The sequence below is a fragment of the Solanum tuberosum genome, unplaced genomic scaffold, assembly GCF_000226075.1.
Source record: "Solanum tuberosum cultivar DM 1-3 516 R44 unplaced genomic scaffold, SolTub_3.0 scf00076, whole genome shotgun sequence".
NCBI classification, from domain to species: Eukaryota; Viridiplantae; Streptophyta; class Magnoliopsida; order Solanales; family Solanaceae; genus Solanum; species Solanum tuberosum.
In genome coordinates this window covers 750050-771103 of record NW_006239000.1, presented here as the reverse complement: position 1 = coordinate 771103, position 21054 = coordinate 750050, and the positions used below count along the sequence as shown (strand labels likewise).

The following is a 21054-nucleotide window of genomic DNA, read 5'->3' as shown; positions in this document are numbered from 1 at the left end:
AGGGCATTACATAAAGCTTTCTTACCGCCAGTGCAAGTTGGAGCTCTCAAAACTCAAAGAACCTATCTCAGAAACCAACACTCCAAAATCTGCTCCTTCTGAATTGCCTGATGCCTTAAACATGTTTCTGGATACTCCAGAAAAATGAATGTTGTACTTGATGAAAAGCTGTTAGATATCCAATAAAAATATAAACTTTCTTTTGTCAACATAGAAAAGAGAAATGAAAAGACTCGACTTTGAATGTATATCTCACCTCATTGATGGCTTTCTGAGCTTTTAGTGTTTCATGATGAGAGCTTGAGCAATAAAGGTTCAGTAACACACAGTCAACACCAACATTGTGCTATAAGGAACCACAAGCTAAACAGATGCAAGCATAAGAATTTACCTTGACAGAATTCCAAGCAGGAAGGAAGAAAGTGCCTTCAAATCCTTGTGTCATGAAGAGCAAAAACAGAGTCAGGTACTCACTTCCTAAAGAATAATGCATGTAGTATGAAGATCAATACCGTTGTTAAACATTTAAGAACAGTTTGTGTTGCAAGGACTGCACAGGAACCTAAGACTGCACATTCTGGTGAGCTAGAATTTTTCAAGTTCTGACTCAGACTGAGCACACATTTTGAGATTGTAGAGGGCCATCTCTTCATCATCTTCAAGAGAGATTTTCCAGCAAGTCTGAGGAAATGGGGAGTAGATAGATGAGATACAAAAAATCTTCCAGAAGATGCAAACGTGGTTATGGGACCTAATCATTAGCAATCAACATAAAAATTGTCTTCCCAATGGAAATTAAGAATGACAGGACAATGACCATGAGAGATATGCACACAGTTAGTACTCCTCATTGTATTGCTTAAATCACTCAAAAGATTATATCATTATTCTACTTCCATGACTTCTCTACAACAGGATAAATTAGCATGGATTTATATTAGCTTAAGCACCTATACAATATATGAGTACTAAGTGAATGAGCAAAAGGTTTAAGGGCAGGAAGTATGTCCACTATAGAGCGACTGTGAAGCTCCTGTTGCGGTATTCTATTTGTTGATGTAGAAATATTTTGTAGGTCAAATTCAATGAATTTATAAACTTTGACCTCATTTAAGGCAAAGAGGACACATGTTCAGACAATGTGAGTGAAAGATTAGAACTCACCCACGGACTGTTTCATAACTATGCAAGGATAGATTAAGAAGATCATCCGTCAAATGAATGATATGATCTGAAGGAGATACATTTGCACTCAACCGGAAGACATGATATGATGATTGTGAGGCTCTCCAAGTACTATGCATGTATGCTTTGTCAATAAGTGCCCACCTAGGCCTGCAAAATTGGTGTTATCTTCAATACGGAAACGCCATATTCAATATGGCCGTCAGTCCTACATACAAAAGCATAGCTAAATTTACCTTTTTTTCCCTTTCGAATGAGATGACACAATAAAATTAACTGGAGGTTCTATTATGGCAGAGGATTCTAGTTTCCAGGACTGCCTGTGATTTGACCACTCATCGTATTCTGAACTCCCTGTTGACCATCTCAATAACTTAGGATACAAGTTATGGGAAGACCCATGACAAGAAAAAGAAGATTGTACAAAGAAAATTCAACTACCGTAGTTCCCCAAGGAGTCAATTATACGAATCAGAAGCAGCAATAGAATGCTATCATCTGATTTTTCCTCCAGGAAGTATCTGTCACGACAGTAGTGGTCAAATTCACCACATGAAACCCAGGGAGAGAAGCAAGAAAAATTTATAAGAGATAAGATGAATACTGGCAGGTTGCATGAATAATGTCAGCAGCCTTTGCTCGCAGTTCCATAGTGCCAACACATGAACCAGTCGCTCCAGCAATTACGAAAGGAATGTCAGGTTGCTCTTCAGCCATCCCGCTCCTATAGGATGGTCTGAAATCAGGTAGACACGATAAAACACCTTGAAGTGACGAATCGATACGTAGAAGGGTCACTTTCAAGTGTTCTTTCTCTATGCCTGCAATCACAAAGTAAAAGAACAGTAAAACAATGACTTACAGAGAAGGATACATAAACAGCACATATTTTCAAATGGAAAAAAGAAAAGGTTGACAACTCTTCTTCTTTTTTTTGAGAAGATAACAATTGTGTATATTGACAAGTCAGTACATGAATTGCACTGAAACCATATTTACAGCATAATAAAAAAAAACAGAGAGTTGGCTCAATTACTAACAAGATCCTAGGATGTATATAATTGAGTCAGTATCCTCTAAATATATTTGTTTACACCAGAAACAAAAAAGTCTAATGCAATTTAGTAAGACAACTCTTAACTATACTTTTTTCTTCTTTTTTTATGCATGCATTATATCTTTTTCTAAACAAATAATACATGTTTTGGGTTTGAATAGAGCAAAATGGATATAGAGAATAAATCTAATTGACCATAACTTCATATTGGAACCAATACCTAACAAGTTTAGATCTTCCGGCAATAAATTTAAGGACTCATTCCAAGCTTAATGATCTATGCAAGTATCATTCAGCAAAATGCTATGCCTTCATTCAGTAGAGGAATAGAAAATCTCCATAAAGTCTATCATAACAAGTGTTATGATTCATCCAATTGGCAGATTACCCTTTCAAGAATCAGAATTGTAATAAAAAATAATAGTTACCTGGATCAGGATGGATTTTGGATTTGCATATTTTCAAAAGGTCATCTAAAGCAGAATCAAGATGCAGCTTCAAGAGTTCATTTGCAAAATGAATTTCTTCAGAGCAAGGGACATGCCACTTAGGGGGTAACCAGGGTTTATCTTCGGTAAAATCTTTTGTGCTGATCCATTCCTCCAGTGCAGGGGCAGCAGCATGGTGCAAAACACACCTTGTATTTGGAAGTGGAGCAATCAATAGATACATACATGAAAAGTCATCTAGTAGAAAACACTTGTCCCGTATATTTTGACCAAAAAATTAAATAGAAAAGAAACTGAATGGTGAATGTATAAAATTCTTAACCAGACAAAATCTTCACGTACTTGTACTGATTGATGGGATAGTAAAGAACAAGATTTCCAAGGAGAGATCGAAGGAGATGATCACCAGCACCATTAACCTGTCATGTACAACTAAGCTTATCAGATAAAGTTGAAGGACCAAGAATACTTTGGTTCAAATCTTCAAATGAACAATGGTCTGCCAAGACTAACTGGACGATAAATAAACATATATGCTGTTAACTGTAATTCTCAGTTTACTACTACCCAAGACAAAATTTAAGAAGCGTCGACTTCTAAGACAGGTGAATAACCGACACTGCTGCAAATAAAATGAAATGATTAAGGGCATATTACCTTTTTGGGATAATTATTCTCGAAAATACTGACTTGTAGCTTAATCAAGAACAAAAATTGGCTCATAAAGTGAGGATTGTCAACAACCTTATATACTTGACTAGTATTGGACGCTAAGACCTGAACGCAAGCACTACATGCCATGGTTGGACTTCTGGAGCACGGAAGCAACATAATATAAGGTTCCAACAGTGGAAAATCAAGAATAAAGATGGATCTAGTTTTGATATCGTGTTACAAAAGCGGACCTTACGCCTAACTCAACCCAAAAGGTGAGGATTGTCCAACACTGTATAATGAGACAGCAACCTAAATATTTGATTAATGTGGGTACAATCAAGGGTTTATAACAATGAAAAGGCAATCATCAGAAAAGGATGTATAGTTTTTAAAAAAAAACCTTCCAAGATGGTGAATCGAAAGCATAAAAAATAGCTTCCTTGAATTCGTCTTTGAAATGAAGAAGTGATGGACCTCCATAACTAATTGCAATAGATAAAACTTTCAGATGATATTCAATTGCAGTTTCAAGAGCGGGAGAGACCATTGGCTTTTCCTGGAGAAATGAAAAATGAGAAATCAATGCAGACAGTAAGTGGAATCCTGAAGCATATTACAATAACATTAGTTAAAGAAGAGAACCTTGCTTGCTTCAAAAGTTTTAAAAGCTCCTCTTCCACCAAATCCTGTAACAGGTGTTCCTTTTAAGGATGATAGAGCAGACTCCAACAGGGGTTTGATAAGGTGAGAAATTGCCTCATCGGGGTTAGAGTGAACACATGCACAGCAAAGCAGTCCAACCTCTGCAATAGCCCCAGGAAGAATATTTGTTGTGACAAACTTGGAAATTTTTTTAAGAGCCTGCTCAGTAAAATAGAAGTTTACATCAATAAAAATCGTAAAATCTCAGAACAAACATAATCATTTCGAAATCCAGAAAAAGATACCTTCTTGAATAGTGATTCCGAAAGCCTCCCAAGCAGGATTTCCAGCATGCAAAAATAAAATGGACCATCTTCTACCAGGAAAGTTCCTGAAGTTGCTTGCGAATGAAGACCTTCATTCCTGAAGCACCAGTTATTACAAAGCCTTGAGCATTCAATTGACTTCATTTACTTGTGCTCAAGTTTTGTCCCATTAAAAATGGAAAATATGATGCAAAATGGAGAAGAATCTAACAAGTGATACTTACACAACACTGTTAGCTTCCAAATTCTGAAGTAACGAAAATAAGCGGAACAAGAACTCGTCAAGCCATTCTGAAAAGTGAAATCCCGGCATGATTGAGGACTGGTCCATAGTCTCTTCCAGTATAGCCATCTGCAAGGTAAGACAAATAAGTATAATCCTTTTGTGGATCAAGCCATAACTGGGAAGAACTTATAATATTGGTACGTACATTGGAGAACAAGGAGCCAATTAGTTGCATTGTTGCTAAGGTTTTAGGTGGGTCATTGGCATCCATCCCAAGTAATGCATTAGACAAGGAAATCATCATCAGGTCAACAAGTGAATTAGAAGGATCAACAACGTCCACAACCATGGATGAAGCTGACAAGGTAGTCAGGAGAAGAGATCGACCAGCATATGCTACAGACGTCACAGCACTTTTCAACTGGTGAGTGGCTGTCATCTATTCAGAAAATTGTAGCAAGGGAGTAAAATCATCAGCCTAACTCAAACAATATTAACTCTTCAGCCAAGTAGGAGCATTTGTAATGGTTCAAAAGGAGTGTGAATCCAAATTGCCAAGATTCATTCTTAAACAAACTAACCGTCTCTAAGGCCATACGAAAGCGAGATGCTAGAAAGGGAAGAACCAGAGATGGTTCAACATATGAAAGGATAGAAGTGGCAGCTGCAACTGTTTCAGAAAGATGTTCATTTTTGCTATACTGTCCACGATCAATTAACTTGAGAATAGAATTCACAAAAGCAACCCTCTCTGACTGCCCTAGGAAGATTTCAGACTGCTCGCCATCATCTTTTCTCCTGAGCCCATAGTCTCACGGTCAGACAAAGGCTACATATTCTCATATAGAATCTAGAATTACTATGATAGATTAAAAATTCTTACTGTTGCTCATTTTGCAAGCGTTTCTGAAATATATTTACCAAGTGGAACAAGAATCGCTCCAAGGAATAAGTCCAGCGACCACCATTAGAAGGATGGTAATACCTAAAACAACAAAGAGAGATGATTTACAAAATTTTACCAAGCAAAATTTTTTAAAGTAAGGTGATATAAAATCTGTCTAGAAAACGAACTGTTCCAAGAGGTTGACCAATTTCTCCAAATGTTCTTGTGCAGAACCACCAGGTTTTAATAGATAAACCTGCATTTACATTGACAAAAACAGAGGTCATTTTGGCCACATGCAGATGTATTTGTATGATCACAATCACTTATACAAGTGCGCTTACTATAGATTTAGCAATGGCTTTTGATGGAGTGATTGTTCTATTTGAGAATAAGAATCTTGTGTTTCTGGGAACATCCACAGAGAAAGGATTTGACCCACTGCCATTTGCTACTGGAACCTGTGAACAAAGATGAATGAAATATTACATGAGAAACACCAGTGCGACGAGTTCCATTCTCTCTAAAATAAGACAAACTTGTTTGCTCATGTTCATTTGCTAAGAAAATTTCTTCAAGCAACAAAGATAGAGTCTATGCAACATAAGTACATAACCTACCTCGAACATATTCAAATATTTATTGAAAATATCTGGTAAGAAATGTTCCCAGTCAATGAAGCTATAGTTCTTTATGACACGAGCTGTAACAGATGCCCACTGGCTGTTCCAAAACTGGGAATTTGGTACGGAATCCCAGTGGACTAAACACGTAACAATCCATGTGCTGTCATAACACCAAAAAGAAAATTAGTATATTCATGTAGTGAGATGAAAGTGAAAATATCTTCAGAAGAAGTTGATCATCCTTACTGAGAAAAGAAACCCTGGTTGTCTCTATTGGTAGGAAGGAACAGTCTTACAAAACCAGCACCCTCAAAGGATGAATTGTGCCATGGATTTTCAAGCAAAGATCTGCAAAATGCTTTCCATTAATGAATGAGGACCTAAACAAGCCAAATTTAACCCTAAAAATTAGCTCATGAGAGGAGAGCTATCCATATAAGGAAAACACAACCCAGTCTTAAACTCCGCACACGTGCAGGACTGGAACTAGACCGTGGATAACATAATGTGGGGCCCAACATTGAGAAACACATCAATAGTGGTTGATGGATCTTGGCCTAGGAAAGAAGTACAACAAACACCCTAAATTACTGTCAATTTTAGCACTCCCAGAGCCTAACCCAGGAAGTAAAATCTTACCTGAACTCGGACCATATCTCAAATGCAGAGCCTGGAGGGAAAAACCTCCGGCAGGATCGTACAAGAGAAGTAACGGTCTCAAAATGTCGCTGTCTTATTCTCCACCCTTCTGGGCCTGTATTCCTTTAGCAAATAAAGTAGTTCAACAAATCAGCATATAAGTGTATTAAGAAGAACAGTTGCTGGGTTAACGATACAAAAGGTACATATTAAGTATCTGACGATGAGATTTAGATTCGTAATAAACTGATTAAAGTACAGATCCCACTAGTTACGGTAGAAAAGTAGTAACAAAAAAGAAACATGTATCACCTCTAACCTCCAAAAACACAGAAATATGTAGTATGTGAGCAGTCAGATTTATATGATATTATGCATATAAACATCAGATTTCAGAATGGGTTGAAAATGCCACTTTTTGCAAACTTCATACACTTCTAATATTGCTGCTGGTTATCGTATTTTTACTTCCCATCCAGATTAACTAATAACATCTAACATTCATTAAATTGTGACACATTGACAAAGACCATCAAAAAAGATCATTCCTTATTTGAATTACTCTCCCATCAATAAATCTATGGAAACATGAGGCACCCAGTATGAGTTAAGAAAGATGAGAATAAGAGATGAATCTTCAAACTCCATTTGGAATTGACAGGGAGAGACATGGATATTTTTGAACCCTCAACTATTTGCAAATTTTTACAAACATTGAATACAAGATTGAGGAATAATTGAAGGCTCTTATCACTTTTACATCACACCCATTAAACAGCAAATGAGTGTGAACCCTGATGAGGTTTTCAAAGCCATGAAAGGAGACCATACTCCTAAGCTATTGACCAGCAACTATTAGGTTTCACAAACTTCATGAGGGTATATCGCATATTAGCTGCAAAGGCATTCAGATGTAGGTTCAGGAAAGAAGTTGTTATCTGATGTAAAATCCAGGTGTCTTAGGTGTGACCACAAATGAATCAATTTTTGAGAATGGTAACAAGACCACCAAACGAACTAATTACGATGTCCCTACAGAAAAGGCAATAAAAAGCAAGCTAATTAAGGAACAAAAGGTTACAAATAAAAGAAAAGCAGGGACTTGCCTCGTGAAATGTGTGTGAATCAGAGTATCATATAAAGGGCGCCACTGAACTTCCAAGGACAACTTTTTCCGGTATTTATTCAGTAGCTTTACCAAGATATTTCCCCATCTAACCTGATGAGAGCAAATGACCTTAACTCTGTCGATAGACAGCCATCAAAAAGGATATGCATGAATATGTAGCTTTCTGAAGAAATTACCTGAGCAAAAAGTTTATTTTCTGATATACGGAACAATTCCAATCCAACTTCAACTACTTCTGTAACATCCTCCAGAGATAGTTCGCTTTTTGCTTTTATGAAGCTGCAGGTAAGTCCATCAGTAAATAGGTTTATATAATTCAACAAGTCTGTGTTCTGTTTGTGTTAAGTTTGCACAGGTTTCAAGTTATAAGTTTTTCTTTAGACAGAAATAACAAGTTTTTTCTAAATCAAGATATTTTTTTCTTAAGTCGTGCCAAGTCTATAAATCTTGTTATCGTATCAGGATTAGCATGTTTTTCAATTCTGTAGACAAACAAGACAGTACAATTAATCATGTTACTTGAATTGAAGAAATTCAAAGACCCTAGACTAAAAAAATGAAAGAGAGAGCAAACTAGGGAGTAAAACCATGTAGCACCCGGAGATGGTACCTCAGGCATTCTAGGTTGTACGTAGCCATTGATAGTTAAAATATAAAATGAGATTAGTTATGTATTTTCTACTATTACACTTGGTCCACAATTATCTACTTAGTCCATTTGAGTCCTGGTGAGCTGTCCAAAGTGTTATCAGTTTGTAAAAGGTTCACAAGTTCAGTGAGGTCTTATACATGATTGTAATAGAAATTGGGTTTATGTAATGAAATTTGTTCCTTCACTTTATTTCTCTTCTTCGCTGTTTATTATTCTGTCAATTCCACTTCTGGCGAATTACACTGATCCTAGTTAGTGTAACAGTTGGTATCAGACCCATCGATTCCTTCCGGACTCTCTGCTAGACTTAAAAGTTTGGATGAAGGACGGAAGAAGGTGGAGGCACAACTCTCCCAGGTTCAGAGGTCGGAGAGATTGGAGAAGCCTTAGTATGAGAATCCTGAATTTCAAGTGACTGCACAAGAGATCACAGAAATTCATTGGATGATGAAGCATTTGATGAGCCAAGCAGACCTCATTCATAGAACTGAGGAAATGAATGCCTCAATGTCATACACAGCTGTAATGTTGCAAGGCAACACCTCCTTTAGTTCCTCTAATAGTAAGGAAAATTCATCTACTGTTGGTCCTATGTCTGTCTACTTCTACTGTTCTACGGCACACAAGTTCCCTCAACTAGTAAAAGAGTGGTACTTCCAACTGTTCCTGCATCCATTTAACCCCAAGGGGAAGGTCAACAAACACCTACTATACCTTTTCCACAACCTAATTTCTCAACTGTACACTTTCCTTCGCAACCTCAGTTCCAATACCATTGCCTATACCCAATATTCCTTTTGATACTTTAATTAACTTTTCAATGGCCATAGTGCTAAACTCGATTTCCCTGAATTCAATAAATGCAATCCTAGAGATAGTGGTAAGGTCTGCGTCCCTAGTGAGATTTGTTGTACTTGAGCCGAGAGTCTATCTCCTGAAGGAGCTAAATGAGAAGACTACAATTTGTGAAGTTTTAATTTCCAACTTCTCGGGAGTAGAGTCTAATGTTTTGAAGGGAACTGGGATGTAACATCCAGAGATGGTACCTTCAAGCATTTAGGTTTGTATGTATCCATTAACCATTAAAATATGAAATGAGAGTAGTTAAATATTTTCTATTAGTATCCAAAACTAGCTCCTTAGTCCATTTGAGTCCTGGTAAGCTGTCCAAATTGTTATTAGCATGTTAGGAGGAGCTTATACACGTGATTGTAATTACGGGGTCTACGCGATAAAACATTTCCCTGTCCTGTTTATTACTCTTTCATTTCCATCCCGGACAGTGTAACAAACCAATCAGTTCACTTAAACTCAATAAATTCAAATACATCAGACCACGAAACCAAACAAGCAGTACAATTCACACAACACCACACTAAAAAGGGTGAAAAAACTGCAAACCCACATGCCAAAATCAAAAACTGGACTAGCAAGTGACTGATCAAAGTCAACGAGCAAAGCAATTCAGCATACACACAAGGAATTACGTAAAACTAGGAGTGAAAACTGAAGCTTACAGGTCAATAACGGAAACCCATTTGAGGGTAGCATAAACTGAATCGGGATCATCCGACTTGTACGATTCTTTAACTGATTTCAGTACTTTAGCAAAGGATTGTTTCTCCTTTTTCGTCTCTTCTGCCACCGGCGGCGGCAACCAAGCGTTATACAAGTGCATTTCTACTGATGTTTACAGTATCTGATAACTGAATTGAATTCTGTTAACAATGGAGAAATGTAAAATGTGAAAAACCCCTCTTCTTCAGCTGGGATATTTATAGCGAGGGTCTTCCTTTCTTTCTTCCCAAGACAAATTTTGACCAAAACCCAAAGTACCAAATTTGGAGTTTGGCTCAAGTCATTTAATTTGAGCTAATATTAGCTGAGACGGAGTTATAATTTTGAGTTTAATGATATAGAATTTGTAATTGAAATATTAGTGCAATTCTTACCATTATTTTTTTCCAATTATATCTAGTATCTTTTTTGTATGATTATAATATTCGAATCAAATTATATGTATTTCGACTAATATTATAAAGATTTTGTTTACTAAGGCTTTTATGGATGGAAAACATCACCTATTGTGTTTGTTTTTAGGGTAATTTTTTCCAAAATCTCATTATTTAAAAAAATTCGCTTTATTAATCAATAAATCTGCACCTTATTCTTATAAACTAATTTCTCAATCATTTATTTGCTACTCAGTAAGAAAAGTACCCTTAATCCTTGGTGTCATGACATGATATTTAAGATGTTAGTTGAGGCGGGCCATGGATTTGGAGACAGCGGGGTCTTACTATTAGCTAGCTTATTTTGGGTGTTTTTAAGATAAAATATATATTTTAAGTATTTTTGTAATATTTAAACGATATACAAAAGTTATTTTTAAGCATTTATTATAAGTCAAAATAATAAAAATAAATCAAATGTTATAAGTTAAGATTTTGAACTTATGTCTCTTGAATTATAAGTCATAAGATAAGATGTAGGTTTATCCAAACATACTTTAAGAACAGATGTACATTAGTTAAAGCATGTCACACAATATTATTCATCTAATAAATTTATTAAACACACATAATATACTAACATATAACTATAAATTAAATGACATTAATTAGTAATGCTTACTATGTTCGGGTGATGGCTGTATACACCACTTTTCGCCCACTCAAATCCTTCAAATCAAGGAGGAGAGTTAAGGGGTGATTTCGACCATTGCACCTAACTTGTTTTTGCGTCTTAGCATGCATAATAAAATATATGTTTATATCTAAAGTTAACGAATGCATGTGATTCATTTATCACCACGTGGATCCGTCTCTAGTTGAGTAACTAAACCATAAAATACACTTGGCACATATGTGATGAGTTGGATCCGAGTCGGATGAAAGCCACAAGAAATTATGATACTTGCCACGTGTAAATGTATGGAGTATTTTTATTGATTTCCAAATATAGACATTTGCCACTTTTTTGAACTTTTATCCTAAGTCTTAAATTCGATGCGCATTAACATAAACATCAGAATATCACCAAAAAGATTTCCCATTAGCCTTTTTTGCTTTACAATTCTCCTCCAAGTTGCAATATCTGTGTACTCAAAAACTGTGAATTACGTTTTGATCATAAATTTTTTTTATTTGAAATAGAATAATTTTTATTATTTGAACATCAATCTTCGTCATAAAAACTTTTAAATTTAATTTGAAAACGTATTATAAATTTGGAAAATAGTTTCTATTTTCAACTCTCTCTTACTTTTGAAGGCATTAACGATATTTTATGATGAATGATTATGTCCATAGGTGGCCAGTGGATGTTAATAATGAAGATGATACGTCTAAATTTATTCTTAAATTCAAACTTACTTTTGAACTATGTATTTAGGTAGGCATTAGTCAATAATTGACTATTAGCCGACAAAGACAAATCTAACCTTATTTTTCTTTGAAATAACAAGAGATAAATGGTTAAATCACGAAAAAAAGTCCAAAATAGTCCTTTATTTTTGGATTAAGACACAAAGTTATTCTTTAGTTTTCATATGAAGCACTAATAGTCCTTCATATTTGTAATACTGATGTATTTTTTGTCCTCCCTCAAACCTTTGCCCAAAATAGTCCTTTATTTTTGGATTAAGACTCAAAGTTATTCTTTAGTTTTTAAATGAAACAGTTATAGTCCCTCATATTTGCAATACTGGTGCATTTTGGTCCTCCCTCAAACTTTTTTCTATATTGATTTTGTCCACTATTTTATGTATGAAATGTTCAATCATCTTTTTATATATTTAATAGAAATAATAACTTCACGTGAGAGAATGTGAGAAGAGGAGCAACTTATTATGTTCGGTAGAAATATTATTGCAGCTAAACTAAGAATACATTTACATATGCCGCAAGAAAAGAAAAATGTGTACTATTACACGTGAAAAGGACACAATGAACCTTTCGATTTTAGCTGCAATAATATTTCTATTAAAACAAAACAAGGTGTTCTTCTTCTCACCTCTCACATAGAGTTATTACTTCTACTAAATATAAAAAAAAGACGATGGAACATTCCATACACAAATTGTGGATAAAATCAATATTGAAAAATAGGCAAAAGTTTGAAAGAGGACCAAAAGTGCAACAATATTATAAACATGAGGGACTATTACTATTACATATGAAAACTCAAAGATAACTTTAAGTCTTAACCCAAAAATAAAGGACAATTTTGAATTTTTTTCTCATTAAATCATACACAAGAAAGTATCACGTTTTAATGAGTTTTCTATCTGAACTATTGAGTTTCATTTTTTTCTATATGAACTATTTTATCAAAACATACGTACATTAGGGAATTAATATAATAATTCATCAGTCCACTTTGACTTGTACGCTATATTGTAAATTATTGTATTCTCGTTTATCTTTTTCCATGATCCGACCGTTGGGGTTGCCACCAATGGAGAACAGAAAAAGTGACCGTTGCAAAACTCAGTTTAAATATCTGGTTATCCCCTCTATTTCGGATATCAAAAGCTATCACAATCTACTCTTAAGCTAACTGCAATTTCGTCTAAAGCTCACTAATCTCTTTTTAAGCTTTCTTAATTCATCTTATTGCTAGTATTTCTGTTTAGCTGTTCTTTCATTTCAGTTTTTCATTAATGGCAGAATCAAAGGATTGTCATGTTATCGTTGAAATTCCGGTTGATGAAGAGCATCAGCTTAAACTTTCTTCAGCCATTACTACCATAACTGCAATTCAAAACCATCCATTAATGGAAATCTCAAAAAGTCCAGGGCATCTCTTGCTTCTCAAGCTTTGGCAAAGAGAAGAGGATCTCTCTGGCCGTAGAATTGCGGCCAAAGAGACACGAATGGACAGTATTAGGAGAGAAATATTTCAGATCTGTTGTTTTTTCTTTATATTTCATGCTCTGTTTTTTACGATTCTGTTCACCTCTGTTTCTGAGGACCACCTTGATGGTAATGTTATGTGTCAAAAATGGTGGATTCCTTCGCTTCTATCAGTTTGTACTTCGTTTTGTATTGTGTTTTTGGTGCAGGTGAAACTTTACAGGTTTTGGAAGGTATCGAGGCAGTTGCAGAGGGAGAGGGGGGATGGTAGAGCACTGACAAGGTGCATTTCGGAGCTGAGGATGAAAGGGGCAAGTTTTGATCTGTCGAAAGAGCCACAGATTGGGAAGAAGATGAAGAGCTCTAGTGTGGAGATCAAATGGAAGCCATTAACTTGGTTATCTCAGAATGTTGTAACTATTTGTCTTGTTTGTTTTACAGGATTGATCTTCCCTGCTTCCAGGCTTGTCCTTTGCGCTTGATCTTCTTCGTCTTCAATCTCTGTTCATACACAAATCAGCAAATTTGGAATCTGGAAAGAGTTGTTCTTTGCTTCAAAGAGCTTGCAGACATCCAAGTCGAGGCATTCGTACATGAATAGAAATGGTAAATGATTGATTTTGTCACCTTTTTCAGTAAGCAATTTGTGAACTCGTTTCATTCTTCACCTTTGTTTCTTTTTCAGGGAATATACAGTCTCAAACCTGATGTTACCCACATAGAGCCTACTAGCCGGAAAAAGAACCCAAAAGCAACAGGAGAAGAGTTGGCACCTTAATTTAACAACAGTAGAAGGAAGTTGCCCGCCAGCAGAGAAAAAAGGACAGTCCAGTGCACAGAACATTCAATATTCAGGCAGGGATCTGGAAAAGGAACACACCCCAAGGGAGGCGAGCACCCGTGTGGCATCACATGAAAACTTTACCGTTGCTCCAAGCGCTTTCAAGGTGCTAGCCAATGAAGCCTAAACAATTTCTTTACACCTCCATATCAATCATGCTGCAATGACATCATTATTGGAAACTTGCTCACCATTTTCTAGCGGTGTCTCGACTCAACCATCAGGCTCACTGCTCTGCCCATTGCATGAGCGAAAGAGCAGAGATCCAGAGTTTCAACAGCCAGCAATTTTGAAGTTTACAGATTTGGGCAATACAGCTATTATTAATAATGCTGAAACACTGCCCATGTTCTAACATCTCTTTCAGAATTTTTCAAAAATGACATGTAATAAATGTTACAAAATCAATGTAAACAAGTTGTTCATCTGAAAATTTTGCTTTCTTCTTCATAGATTATACAAAGATTTTTTTTCAGGCCTTTTTTTTTTAATTATAAAGTAACCTTTCAGGGCTATGCACTCTCAAAGCCAAATATGCGAAACACACCTACATAGAAAAGAAGAAGAAAAATATTAGGCCTTGTAACTCTTAAAGAGAAGGAAGAATCGAGTTCTTTCTTAGGTCAGAAAGGCACCTTCATCAGCCTGGTATTTGTTCTTATCATCCCCAGCAAAGGCAAGCAAGTTCTGTTTTGGATTCCATTCAACACTGTTCATGGCAGCACGACATGGAATCTGGTGAACTGACCGTCCAGTTTGGACATATGCCTGTCGAAAATAATTGCCAAGTTATTGAAAGGTTAAAGAGATTCTCTATGTAGAAGAGGGTACAATTTATTGAAAGGTTAAAGAGATTTTCTACGTAGAAGAAGTACACAGGTTCTCAACAACATACAATATCAATAAACAAATCTTCACTAGCAGAGGCAATGTAGTCTCCTGTGTGATTGAAACTTATTGTCCGAACTGGCCACCTGAGTAGCAAGAAAAAAAAATTAAAAATCAGACACCTGTCCCAGGAAACTCGTATAAATTATAAGATGGACGAAAACATACTTGAGAACTTACTCAAGTTTTGTAAATGTTCGAAGACATAGCATCTCCTTAATGCTCCAGAGGCTGACCAATGAATCAGCACTTCCAACAGCAAAATATCTTGTGTAATATTGAATCAAAATAAGGTATAATTAGTTCAGATGAAAACCCCCACTCATGGTCTGAGAGCACCTATGAGTGGTCCTTCAACAAAACTCATAATGACATCATAGAGTGAGCCCTATGCATGGTCCTTTGACAATAGCCTTATTGACATCATAGTGCCACAAGGTACTAGCTACTTGGAACTACCGCCAAAGAATTCTCCCATTACTAGAAAGGAATGTCACATCTTCTTGAGCTGTTTGAGACCTCTTTTAGTCTCATTTAAACCATAGCACAAAGGAAGCATACTTACAGCAAAATATCAAGCTCACCTTCCTAGTGGATCAATTGCAATGCAGTAACAACCAGCAGTGTGAGCATTAAGCGTGTTAACGGCTTGTAGAGACGGATAAGCTAAGACTTCCACAGTTCCTATATGACAAACATGAAAACTTTGACAGTGAGAAAAGTTCATATTGAAAATTCAAGCCTTTTCTTACTGAATGCCAGCAAAGCCAACTCACTAATTTGTACCCACCATTTCCGGTTGTAAGAAAGAACATATCGCCACCTGTGTTCCATGCAATCTCATTTACCTGATGAGGCAAAAGTGTAACAATGGGAAATTGGGGGAGTTCAAAAGTGTTAACAGTATGGAACTCATCATGCTGAATGCCCAAGTAGGAATATGACTCAATGCATTGAGCAACAAATTACTTTTTTTTAACAGGTAAACTCTTTGCAACTAATTCCAGAAACAAGAGGCTGGTTACATGCATGGTCAAGAATACGGATGAAACGAATAGATATGAAGAGCTTTGGCAAATTAGAGTTAAAGACTTGTCCTGAGAAGCAGAAGCATTCACCCATACTTCAAGAGCATCTCTAAGTTTAAGAGGAAATGGTTATTTACTCATACCACAAGAAAATCAAGTTAGGAGAGAAATACATGCATCACACATGATTTTTCTGCATTAACAAGTAATTGTCTCTACACCCTTGGAGGGGAAGAAAAGATCAAGCCCAAGAGGAAGAACTGATGTTCTGTGATTTCAAGTCCTTTTTCAGAATGTCCAACAGATCCCTACTTCGACTATTAGTTACACACAGCAGATAAAGGTCAAAACTTGCAGCAACACATCTGAGAAACTTGATTCACATTGAAACACTTGCAACACAAAAGCAAGGGCCAGCAGTAAGAGAAAGAGACAGACCAAATGCAGTAGGCTTAAACCCAGTACAGCACAAGTCAAGTTTACATAACTTTTGATAACCTACTATATGGGCTTATGAATCACCGTAAACTTAGCTGGGGAAGCGACTACCTCATAATTAAATTTGCGCTTATGAATAGGCTTAAACTTGCGAACATCCAATATTGTTAGCTCATCATCCTGCACCATAAAATAACTGAATAAGACTATGCACCGAATTAATTTCCATGATAGGCAGATAGTAGGGAACTCCACAGAATATCACCAATAAAACTCACCATCATAAATATGAATGATAGAAAATACATGCAATAGAAAGAGATGAAGCTAAGATACATATCTGTTTTGTGTCTGCACTCATTTTGACTACATACATATCTATAAGCAGCTAAGATAATAGAAGATAGAAGTGCTGAATTTTAGGAATTAATAAATGATAGAAATAATGAGTACCCTGTTCCCAACAGCTATATGTGTCCCATCAGGCTTGTAAGTGATATTGATATTTTCCCCACTGAGTTCAACTTGCTGTGAGCATTTCCCACCTGCCAATTGGAGACCAAATGTTTTAGCATCTGCAACACCCTGACCAATAATAAAAAAATAGGAATATCTTTAACTTCCTGGCAATTGACAGGAAACTAGGCTGTGAAAGTGTATGTAGAGTTTTTTATTAGTCGTAGTTATAAAGAAGAAAGTGCATGTTGAGTTACTTAACTCATACCCACCCCCAATTCCAACCCCCCGGGTTCCACTTTACATGACATGTTTCTAAGCAGTCAAATAACCTTTTCTTTGACCAAAAATATTTTCATATTAAAAGGTGTAATTTATAGTATTCTTTTTTCCAGTTTCCAACTATATAAGATTGTTCTAGACATAAGAAACTGATGTATGAATTGAGACCGGAAATTTAACAGGTTTGACCCACTTACTCTAGACCGCTCCTATTATTTTCGAAACAGGAGTAATATTGTTCTTGGAATGATTACTTTATGGGAATAAATATAGTGTAAGTCCTCAAGTAACCAATAGACATTGGCTCTTATAGCATTACATTCTTTAAATTCCAACTCATTATTTCATACAGTACTTTGGCTGCTTATTGCTGGTGCAAAATAACTTAAACTTACTACGGGCATCCCATAATCGAACTGTCTTGTCACCAGATGCTGTAGCTATCAATTCTGCATGTTTTGGATCCCAACATAACTGGTCCACACTGTCGGTGTGACCCTTTAATTCAACATCTTTTACCTTTCCCTGCAAAAGAGCTATCAGAGAGTTGGAGTGTATGCAGACATAAGAGGTTTCATACTCCACCTCTCAAGAATGAGAAAAGACAAGAATATTGAAAACATAGATAGGGCGCAATCATTTTAGGGTAGTCTTATGGTGGCAAGCTATTAATGGTCCAGGTTTTTGCAAGCAAAGGCAAAATATACTACATTCTTCATGCAAGTTCCAAAGTTGAGGAACTTGGGATCTGTGACTATGAAACAAGATAAAAGTACACTAATAGCGTTGATACAGAGCAACAAAAGCAAAATATCCTTCAATCTTCATGCAAATTCCAAAGTTGAGGAACTTAGGATTTGCGACTATGAAACAAGATAAAAGTACGTTTATAGCCTTGATACAGAGAGTTATGGAGCACTCGATCCACTAACAAAGTAAAAATTTATCTGGTTTCAACCCCCCCCCCCCCCCCCCCCCCCAATCCTCTTGTGAAGAACAAGCCTCCCATTTGCAAGTGGCCATGACAAATCCATCTTTTTTTTCTATGACCAAGTAAAAGATTTAATTGATAATAGCAAGGCCATCTTGGTCATATAAAAGGAGTATACCACAAAAGGAGAAACCTATAAAATATGGTTCTCCAAAAGACACCTCAATCCTCTATACAAACAGAAATTACACCAAAAGAAAATAAGGGAGCGGAGACTACTCCTCAATTGAGCAAAGCTAACTCTCCAGTTCTCCATCCTTTCAAAAGCTCTCCTATTTCTCTCTTTCCAAATGACCCACACTACTGCAAGAGGAATAACATTCCACACCTTGTGTCTTCTTATCCTAACTCCACTCTTCCAACTGAACATCAACTCTTTCATGGACCTTGGGATTGCCCAAGAAATATCAAACCATCTAAGATATCCTACCATAACCTCGAGATGTTTTGCAATGTAGCAAGATATGATTGATGTCCTCTCCTGCCTCCTTACACAGGAAACACCAGCTTATGCACACCACCTTTCATTCCCTAAGATTATCCACCGTCAATATCACCCCTCTAGTAGCTAACCACAAGAAGAAATACACCTTCTTCAGCACCTTAGGTGTCCATACCGAGTCATACGGAAAACTAACTTCCACCCTAGCCAGAAGGTTTCCATAGGACTTAATAGAGAACACTTTTTTATTCCCCAACTCCCAACTCAAAGCATCAGGTCTATCTACTGGCTTGCATTGCTTATGCAGTAAAACTAGAAATCTTTGAAGCTCGGTCACCTCCCAATTTTGGAAATCCCAGAAGGTCCCACCTCCCTTGTACCCCCCTAATTTGCTGAACAGACAGCTCCATTTGGCCAGAGACCCTATACAACACCAAGAAATCATTCTTTAACACCAAATCTCTACACCACTTTTGACCCCAAAAACTAGTCTCCTCCCATCCCCAACCTTAAAGAAAATATTTTTATTTAAGGCTTCCCACCCCTTCATTATATTCTTCTACATGCCACACTCGGAAGGTAACCACATTTGTTCTCCTTCCCCCTTCCATAACTCCATATTTGCCCGCTATCACCCCTCCCATAAAGCTTCTTCCTCCATCTCGAATCTCCAAAGCCATTTATCCAAGAGGACTTTGTTAAAAACCTTCAAGTCTTTAACCCCAAGTCCTACCCACTGTTTAGGAGATGTCACGGTCTCCCGTCCCACTAGGTGAAACTTCTTTGTCCCATCCGCCGCATCCCAAATGTTCCTTTGCTACCTTTCCAGCTTTTCTATCACTCCACCAGGTGCGTTGAACTGGGACATGCAATATTTCGCCATACTGTGTAATTCTGGAGCATTTCTGCATCTTTTTACCCATTCTCCCTTTTCTTCCAATTCAAACCTCTTTGTGTATCTATAACATTGAAATCATATGAACTCCCGGTTACGCATACCTTACCCCTACCTTTGATAAGTAACAAAAAAAAACATTTTTTTTAAACGTAACTGCAACAAGCATTACTATCATAGCTTCCTCAACTCATACCACATAGAACTAGACTTTGGCAGAAGCAACTAAAGTGAGAGACCAGCTTCTTAACTCTGGAGAAAATCTCAGGTACCTAAGTTCATGCATATATCATAAAAATCTTGTTTTGCCTATTGTAAACGAATTTATCCAGTTTATTTACTACACCCAGTTTCCCACTTCAGTAAAACCTTTAAAAAATCAGAAAAAGGCAACAATAACAAAAAGCTATCCTTATTTCAGCATATAAACTTAACTGAAAACAAAAAAGACGAGCTCATGAAGCTTACATGACCATGAGGCTCAATTTGCCAAATACGAGCTGTTTGATCCACAGAACCTGAAGCTAATTTCGTGCCACTGCAGTTCCATGCCACCGAATGCACCTTTAATAAATAAAAACAAACATAGAAGATAAAGTATCACATAGTCAATTCATCTAATCAAGAGTGTTCATAAAAAGGAAAAGCGAAGTTAGGGTTGTTGTTGTTAACAGTAAAGTGGAGGAATGGTTTTAGAGAGACAAACCTTCTTCTTGTGTCCCTGGTACTCTCTGCTATGGAGGTTTTTGAAGGGTATTGTTTCCGCCATTACTCTGCTTGTTCGCTCCGTTTACTTCTCTGAATATTTTTCTTGTTTAGAAGACGATAAAACGACACACAATGTTGTCGTTTCATGCCAACCCTGTTGAGAAGATGATAGACTAGTCCCTTAAGTTTGAGAATGGTCTAAAATAGTCCTTTATATTGTCGAAATTGAGCATTTTTGGTAATTAACCCCTAACGATAGGTAGTAGCTATTTTTGTTGAAACTAGCTCATGAGAAGTATGTGAGCCCTTTAAACTGGAAAAAAATAAATCATCTAAACAGGATTTTAAAAATTTATTTCTACAGAAATTTGTTTCGGTTGCTTTAATTTAATCGAGCTACATGCTTCTCATAGATCAATTCCATCCAAGATAACATTGTTGTGTGTTGTAACAATGACAAAGAAAAGTGTTCAACTTTAATAAACATAAGGACTTAAATTATTTAGGTATATAACATTTAAGATCCATTAATTTACCATAATTATAATTCATATATTATAAAAATATATATAAACAATTCATATATTTTATATAAATAATGAATACTAATAATAATAATATATAAAAGGTGAATTTCATCCAATAATAGCGAAGGAACATTAATCATATAAATATTTATTGTACATTTTTAAGTTGGTCAATGGTAATTTTATTCGAACATATTGTGTGTACTAACATGTGTTTTACTTTTCTAA

General features: G+C 36.3%; 3 protein-coding genes across 3 annotated transcripts in view; 1 reads left to right on the top strand and 2 right to left on the bottom strand.

Annotated features, from left to right (window-relative positions):
• LOC102597401 (proteasome activator subunit 4) overlaps positions 1-10311 on the bottom strand; it is a 20937-nt gene extending 10626 nt beyond the window's left edge. Inside the window, exons 1-25 of the mRNA XM_006346028.2 lie at positions 9992-10311; positions 7999-8101; positions 7800-7912; positions 6694-6816; positions 6301-6402; positions 6049-6214; positions 5773-5889; positions 5617-5684; positions 5426-5527; positions 5124-5340; positions 4748-4981; positions 4541-4668; positions 4296-4413; positions 3991-4209; positions 3749-3904; positions 3034-3110; positions 2671-2879; positions 1790-2006; positions 1627-1706; positions 1422-1539; positions 1165-1335; positions 513-681; positions 392-435; positions 257-299; positions 26-168 (exon numbers count right to left, since the gene is read on the bottom strand). Of these exons, the coding sequence (XP_006346090.1) occupies positions 26-168; positions 257-299; positions 392-435; positions 513-681; positions 1165-1335; positions 1422-1539; positions 1627-1706; positions 1790-2006; positions 2671-2879; positions 3034-3110; positions 3749-3904; positions 3991-4209; positions 4296-4413; positions 4541-4668; positions 4748-4981; positions 5124-5340; positions 5426-5527; positions 5617-5684; positions 5773-5889; positions 6049-6214; positions 6301-6402; positions 6694-6816; positions 7800-7912; positions 7999-8101; positions 9992-10152 (3398 nt within the window). The 5' untranslated portion in view covers positions 10153-10311. The remainder of the gene's footprint in view (positions 1-25; positions 169-256; positions 300-391; positions 436-512; positions 682-1164; positions 1336-1421; positions 1540-1626; positions 1707-1789; positions 2007-2670; positions 2880-3033; positions 3111-3748; positions 3905-3990; positions 4210-4295; positions 4414-4540; positions 4669-4747; positions 4982-5123; positions 5341-5425; positions 5528-5616; positions 5685-5772; positions 5890-6048; positions 6215-6300; positions 6403-6693; positions 6817-7799; positions 7913-7998; positions 8102-9991) is intronic.
• Positions 10312-12993: 2682 nt separating this feature from the next.
• Positions 12994-14604, top strand: LOC102596748 (uncharacterized). Its single transcript, XM_006346026.2, has 2 exons — positions 12994-13936; positions 14016-14604. Exon 1 carries the CDS (start codon positions 13138-13140, stop codon positions 13810-13812), a length of 675 nt encoding a protein of 224 aa, XP_006346088.1. The 5' UTR covers positions 12994-13137; the 3' UTR covers positions 13813-13936; positions 14016-14604.
• Positions 14519-20405, bottom strand: LOC102597071 (THO complex subunit 3). The gene is made up of 11 exons (XM_006346027.2): positions 20298-20405; positions 20060-20155; positions 17659-17788; positions 16979-17070; positions 16637-16705; positions 15850-15907; positions 15644-15743; positions 15240-15326; positions 15067-15145; positions 14807-14939; positions 14519-14718 (listed from the first exon to the last, which is right to left on the bottom strand). Exons 1-11 carry the CDS (start codon positions 20358-20360, stop codon positions 14684-14686), a joined length of 942 nt encoding a protein of 313 aa, XP_006346089.1. The 5' UTR covers positions 20361-20405; the 3' UTR covers positions 14519-14683.
• Between the last annotated feature and the right edge of the window lie 649 nt (positions 20406-21054).